The 7815-nt window shown below is 39.9% G+C and overlaps 1 protein-coding gene across 1 annotated transcript; it reads left to right on the forward strand.

Moving 5' to 3' along the window:
• Nucleotides 1-5598: 5598 nt before the first annotated feature.
• On the forward strand, nt 5599-6541 carry LOC123966379 (the record flags this gene model as incomplete). Its single annotated transcript, XM_046042553.1, has 3 exons — nt 5599-5911; nt 6054-6335; nt 6503-6541. Coding segments are annotated over 3 exons (634 nt in total), but the record flags the coding sequence as incomplete, so codon positions are not given.
• Between the last annotated feature and the right edge of the window lie 1274 nt (nt 6542-7815).

Consider the following 7815-nt stretch of genomic DNA (forward strand, 5'->3'; position numbering starts at 1 on the left):
ATTAAACTTAATTTCAATAGACCTACATAATATTCAGCCTCACATAGAAAAATGGAACCTATTTTAATTGCTGCGACAGGCTGTGTGAAACAGACTTGCGAGCAAATAAAAAAAAATACACTTAAAATTAAAACGCAAAATACTTTTTTTTTTTTTTTTTTAAAGTTAAAGAACCAACGAACATCCAACTGGCCTCACAACCACAGACCACATGTAGCCACACCAGCCCAGGACCTCCACATCCAGCATCTTCACCTCCAAGATCGTCTGAGACCAGCCACCCGGACAGCTGCTGCAACAACCGGTTTGCATAACCAAAGAATTTCTGCACAAACTGTCAGGAACCGTCTCAGGGATGCTCATCTGGATGCTCGTTGTCCTCATCGGGGCCTCGACCTGACTGTAACTTTGCACAGCCATTGAAAAGGAGCGGACCAACACTCCACAGGCCGCAGTCAACAACCTGATCAACTCTATGCAAAGGACATGTGTTGCACATTTTCGAGTGGCCTTTTATTGTGGCCAGCCTAAGGCCTTTTATTGTGGCCAGCCTAAGGCACACCTGTGCAATACCCATGCTGTCTGATCAGCATCTCGATATGCCACACCTGTGAGGTGGATGGATTATCTCGGCAAAGGAGGAGTGCTCAATAACACAGATTTGTGAACAATATTTGAGAGAAATAGGCCTTTTGTGTACATCGAGAAAGTCTTAGATCTTTGAGTTCAGCTCATGATGAATGGGGGCAAAAACAAAAGTGTTGCGTTTATAATTTTGTTCAGTGTATAAAACACATTTCAAAGCAGTAAGTAGGCATACTGTAATATTTTAAGAACCTACAAGTAGTAGCCCACAAGTCTAGAGTAATCTACTTCAGTCAGTCTCTGTAGGATGATATCACTATAAAAAAACATTTCTCCTCATCACCAAAAAAAACCCACACTGATTTCCAGAGAGCTGATCGGTCAGTAGGCGGTGTTTTTATAGTGTTGATCTCAAGCCGTAACCTGCTCCGCAGCAGATGAACAAGGTCCACATGTGTTTACCATGTTAGAATAGAACTTTTTGGCTGCAGCTGTTATGGCACAACTCTTGTAGCTAAAAGAAAACAGAATTACATGCAATATTCAAATGTGTCTAAACATTTATTTGACATTTTGGTGGTTTTAGTCATCTTGAACAGCTCAGCATATTCTCACCTGTTTTCTCACCTGAGGACTGAGGGCTGAAGGTGAACAGCTGCACTTTTCCAGAGTAACCATCTGTCACTTCACACTTCAAGTTAGACTTTGATTTGTAACTAAAATGAGAATCCAGGAAAGACACAGTGGCGTAGCAGCCAGACTGTGATGTCTTCATGTCTTTGTTATCTTTGTCCACATCTTTACCCTCATACAGCCACTTCACTGTGTGTCTACGGTAACGTTCGTGTGTAAACAAAGAGCAGTTTAACGTCACCTCATCAGCGTCCTTAAGTTCAGTCACTGGTGAAGATGGAGATATTGTGAGAGAAAGACAACAAGAGTAAAGTTAACTTCATCACTGTGATCATAATTATTGTAATGTTTCAGTATATTGTTCTAACAAGACAGTTTGAGCTGAAAACATTATGATGGAAATACTCACTGGTAACAACAGACAGATGAACCTGAGAGTCTGGACCTTGTAGTTGGCCTGATTTGTTAATCTGTCTGCAGTCGTAACGACCAGCATCCTCGTCTGTGACCTTCTTTATAACCAGAGAACAGTTCTCTGTAACACTCAGTCTGTCTGATTTAGATTTGGTGTTTTCACCAATCTGCCCAAGTGTAACCAGCTCTACTGCTGCTGTGTTTCCAGAATCAATGAAGAACCATATAGTATATCCACATTTTTGCTGACCGTCTATCACATTTTCACAAGGCAAAGTGACGTCATCTCCAACTCTGACAGTGAAGGAGAGGGGAAGTTTTCCAGCTGCTGCTGTTGAGAAAATGATGAAAAATAAAGTGAAATGAGAAAATGTCTGTTATGTTCATAGTTAGTGACGATTATTTCTTTATCCTTAGTTTCCAAGAGTTCACTAAACTCACCACATTAGAAACAACAGATTTGGTTTTCTTAGTTAAATCAAATGTAGCTAATAAAGAATCTTTAATAATATTGATCAAGTTATTTTTTACAATGTGCCTTCCATTTATATATGTGATATATGTATTCTTACCTGTAAACTGAAGCACCGCTGGAAGAAATAAAGAAATCCATTTGAACTCAACCATCATGATTCTCTGAGTCTCTCCTTCTTCTGTCTCTTGTTCTCGTGCTCAGAACTGTCTGAGTTTCTAAACTAGTGCTTTAGTAGAGAGACGCTGCAGCTACTTGCTGTGGTTAGGATGATGTCACTTCCTCACAGTGACTTTTAGTCTATTTTAGATTTCAGTCTCTCTGAATTTCTTGTTAATGTCCAAACAGAGAAAAACTCTGTTACAATTTTCACTTTTACATTTTTGAAATATAGTTTTCTCTCATCCACAGTGACTGACAGAGACTCCAAATTCTTGATCAGCAATAAGAGATGCAGCCGTCAGTTAAGATGTCAGAGGTCAGAGGTCACAGCAGCCTGACAAAGATCCACCATCTACAAACACATACGACAAAGTCACTGATTATAAGGCAAAGGAATATGTTTCTGCATTCTTTGAGGCAATCTAAAGCTGAAACTGTCCCGAATCCTCCTACTCTACTTTTTTGATCAGTTCACTAACTCTCCTGTCATTTCAGATTCCAGTTCTTCCTCCTGCCTGGTCATCACCCCAATCCCCTCACCTGGTTGTTCCCGCCTGTCTCCTTACCTGCACCTCATTTTCCCCATCAGTCTCAGTACTTACAGTACCAGCCCCTCTTCACTTGCTCCTCGTTAGATTGTCTAGTGTCTTCTGCCTAGCTATCCAGGATTCTGCCTGACCAACTAGTGTTTGTACTACTCCTGCAATCGTGTCTGTTTGCCTTCTTCAGACTGATTATCTAGTGAAGTTTTTATATTGCCTGTCTCTGAGTTGTGCTTCTATCTTCAGTTCTGCCAGTTTCCTCTGAAATGTGACAAATAAACTATTTTAAGATTCATACTGAGTCTCAAGTTCTCACTTTGTCCAGTCCCACGGTGTATATTTAACAATGACGTGTTTCATCACCTGAAAAGAAGAGGAAGAGTAGGTTGAAGGTGTGAAGATTGTTAGTTCATATAAAAGTTTGCAATAATGCAACTTGTGTACTTTAGATAGTGTTGGGGATTGAAATGGCATCAAGATTTATGATGTAATAATTATTGTTATTATTTGTACCTTGTACTTATAGTCCACGTTTCTCCCGCAGATGAGAATACTTTCAAACAACCACTGCATCTCTCTCTCAATTAAATTCAGCTCTCTCTCTCTCTCTCTCTCTCTCTCTCTCTCTCTCTCTCTCTCTCTCTCTCTCTCTCTCTCTCTCTCTCTCTCTCTCTCTCTCTCTCTCTCTCTGAACGGAGACGTGAGTATGGAGTGAGAGTGGAGTTAGTGCTGTGTCAGGACATGAGAATATTATGTCAGCAGCCCGCATGTTGTGGTGGCAGCCCGGCTGACGGTGAGTGTCCTGGTTTTTTCTCCTTTTTATCAGTTATTCTGCTTTTTCGGTTTTCTGTTCTCTGCCTGCCTCCCTGTGTTTTCTCCCCTGTGTGCTCTCTCTCTCTCCCTCTGCTCCTGAGCCCAGCCAACTACCTGCACCTGCATCTCCTCAGCCACCTCGTCAGCCTGCCACACCTGCCAGTAATCACCTCATGCCTGCCTGTATTTCAACCCCGGTTCTCCACACCATCCTCGCTTGATCGTCGTTGCTCCATACCCGGTGCCACCCCCACGTTCAGGCTCTCCTGTTTCTTGTTTTATTATCACATTTACCCCGTGCTTTGTCTCTGTTATCTCTAACCTTGTCTCTCTGTCTGTTTCCCTCCCAGGTACACTCACCCTCGTCCTCCGTTCAGTCGGCTGGGCTCATCCACCGGCCCTCTCCTCCTCGGACCTCCCCAACGGCGTGCTCCCTGTTCTCCCACCGCTCCTCGCTTCCTCGGCCCCAGTGTTCCCCAGGCTCCTTGGTTCCTCGTGCCTGTGTTTCCCCGACGTCCTCCTCTCCCTCCACTCCAGTCCCTCTCACCCTTTATCCCTCAATAAACCTCCTTCCCTCAGAAGTGCTGCTCTTGGGTCCTCTCTGTCTCCACACCACACAACCCCATAACACAGACCTGATTTTAAGGTTTACCGTTTGTGTTTGAAGCAACAGCAGATTGAGCTCAGTTTCGTGTCTCTGTGTACAGAAGAACTTTAATTCACTTACATTTAGCATTGTTGTTGACATATTTTTGGCTTTGATGGACTTTCAGCCTTAATGGCGTCAGTAACAGTCTCTTCTTTATTATATCTGATAATATAATCTGCAAATAAAGAAATGTTCACCACTTTAGTCTACATTGTGTTTGTGATTCCTTCATGTACTAACAGTGTCATAATGGAAAGTGAATATTCTTTACTATGAATGTTCTGCCTCTACTAGTAGAACCACCTCCCTCCTCTTGTGCACTTCCCTCTGGAGGACCTCTAACCTTCGAGTGTCATGTTACATCAACCAGCTACCTGATAACAATGGTGACATGTTAAATTTACATGCAAAGCAATTTTTCTTTTTGCAACAAGTACAAGGCCTGCAGAAAACCACATGTGATTCTGATGTTTATTTGGTCATCATTAGAGGGTAAAACCTCCAGACCTCTGCTGCTGCTGTTAACCACATTCTCACAGAAACACTTCCTCTTCAGATCTCTGAACAAAAAGAACTACAAAGATACATTGTGGAACCAGCAGATCTCAGACCAGTAAAATATATATCTTCACACCTTCAACTTCCTCTTTTTCTTCTTTTCAGGTGGTGAAACACGTCTTTGCCATAAACGCACCGTGGGACTGAACAAAGTGTGAACTCTGACGGCTGCATCTCATATTGCTGATCAAGAATTTGGGGTCTCTGTCAGTCACTGTGGATGAGAGAAAACTACATTGTGAAAATTGTAACAGAGTTTTTGGCTGTTTGGACATCGACAAGAAATTCAGAGAGACTGAAATCTAAAATAGACTAAGTCACCATGAGGAAGTGACATCATCCTAACCACAGGAAGTAGCTGCAGCGTCTCTCTACTAAAGCACTAGTTTAGAAACTCAGACAGTTCTGAGCACGAGAACAAGAGACAGAAGAAGGAGAGACTCAGAGAATCATGATGGTTGAGTTCAAATGGATTTCTTTATTTCTTACAGCGGTGCTTCAGTTTACAGGTAAGAATACATATATCACATATATAAATGGAAGGCACATTGTAAAAAATAACTTGATCAATATTATTAAAGATTCTTTATTAGCTACATTTGATTTAACTAAGAAAACCAAATCTGTTGTTTCTAATGTGGTGAGTTTAGTGAACTCTTGGAAACTAAGGATAAAGAAATAATCGTCACTAACTATGAACATAACAGACATTTTCTCATTTCACTTTATTTTTCATCATTTTCTCAACAGCAGCAGCTGGAAAACTTCCCCTCTCCTTCACTGTCAGAGTTGGAGATGAAGTCACTTTGCCTTGTGAAAATGTGACAGACAGTCAGAAAAGATGTGAATATACTACATGGTTCTTTGTTGGTTCAGGAAACAAACCAGCAGTAGAGCTGGTTACACTTGGGCAGATTGGTGAAAACACCAAAGCTAAATCAGACAGACTGAGTGTTACAGAGAACTGTTCTCTGGTTATAAAGAAGGTCACAGACGAGGATGATGGTTATTATCACTGTCAACAGTACAAATCAAGACAACAACAAGCTCCAGACTCTCATGTTCATCTGTCTGTTATTATCAGTGAGTATTTCCATCATAATGTTTTCAGCTCAAACTGTCTTGTTAGAACAATATACTGAAACATTACAATAATTATGATCACAGTGATGAAGTTAACTTTACTCTTGTTGTCTTTCTCTCACAATATCTCCATCTTCACCAGTGACTGAACATCAGGACGCTGATAAGGTGACGTTAACCTGCTCTGTGTTGAAACATGGATGGTGTAGACACACGGTGAAGTTTCTGTATGAGGGTAAAGATGTGGACAAAGATAACAAAGACATGAAGACATCACAGTCTGGCTGCTCGGTCACTGTGTCTTTCCTGGATTCTCATTTTAGTAACAAATCAAAGTCTAACTTGAAGTGTGAAGTGACAGATGGTTACTCTGGAAAAGTGCAGCTGTTCACCTTCAGCCCTCAGTCCTCAGGTGAGAAAACAGGTGAGAATATGCTGAACTGTTCAAGATGACTAAAACCACCAAAACATTTGTTTATTTGATGACTTTTAAAGATGACATCATTCTTTCTTGTTTAGTAACAGCAGATGGTAAACATGAGGTACTTTCTAACTGAACATTTGTTTGTTTTGTTTTTTAAAATTTCTCAGATGAGGATGCGACAACACCATCACCACCACCACACGCAGGTGAGAAACAATATATTTTACTCATATATTCAACACAAAACAAATCTCAGAGTTGAGAATTTAATTTACGCAAATAGTGTATATTTGGTTAATATGTTGATGCATATTTACAGTGGCAGTCTTGTATGTTTTGATGATGTTGGCGAACTCTTGTATAGTTAACGACCATTTATGTTTATTTTCCCAGTCTCCGAGCTCCTCCCGCACATTATAACTGCTGTGTTTACTAGAGTAGAGTAGAGTTTATCTGTCTCCAACAGATTTTTCATCGCTTCCAATTGCAACAACTACGAAATCCCAACATCTTAAGATCAAACATTGAGCGATCAATTCACCTTCACTAATGGAACATTAACATTCACCATTTACACATTATTATTATTTTTATCATAGAAACATATGGAACTTGTTCATATTTTAGAAAAAATATTTCAACTGGGTTTGATTTTCTTATATTGTCTTAAAATGTTTTCCAAAATATTTAAAATATTCATTAATGAGGCAAATAAGTCTACAGCCATGCTTGCCTCTGCATTGATACTTTGAGCTAAATGCTAATGTCTGCATGCTAACATGCTGATGTTTAGCAGGTATAATGTTTAATATTAAATTAACAATCTTATTATAGTGTGTTAGCTAATGAGCAGGTACTACAAAGTACAGCTGAGGCTGATGGGAAAGGTCTTAGGTCTAATTCCCAAATGAAAATATTAGAGAAGTTTAATTTAGACCTGATGATGGCGCTAGATGGAAATTCACCCACTGGTCCTCATGTGAGAAACAAGTGGAGAATATTATATAGAATATGTCATTTATTTACTGAAGATAGAAAAGAGTTATTTTCTTAACTTTGGTTGTGTTACTTCAACATCAAACTAAAACAACAGCAGGAAGAAATAAGTTTCATGAAGAAAATAAAATGTTTTTGTGGTCCCATGCAGATTACGTATGTAGTATGTTTTATACTGTAACCCACTATCCCTTAGAACCACTTGCAGATTGTATTTTCAAAAATATGTGGGCATCTTGAGATATACTGTTAGTGATAAATGTTTACTAATAGTTTATCTGTCCTTTAAACAAGAAAAGAACATTTTTGAAACGTGTATTTCTCTTCTCTTTTACTCACTGTTTTAAACAAATGTGTTTTCATGTCTTTTCCAGACTGTGCAGTCAAAATGTTTTCAGAATCGTTCTACTTGGTGAGGGGCATCATTGTGTCTGTGGGTTTAGCAGCACTCATAATAATTGTTGTGGCAGTCAACATCTGGACA

This window comes from Micropterus dolomieu, unplaced genomic scaffold, assembly GCF_021292245.1.
Source record: "Micropterus dolomieu isolate WLL.071019.BEF.003 ecotype Adirondacks unplaced genomic scaffold, ASM2129224v1 contig_13316, whole genome shotgun sequence".
Lineage (NCBI taxonomy): Eukaryota > Metazoa > Chordata > Actinopteri > Centrarchiformes > Centrarchidae > Micropterus > Micropterus dolomieu.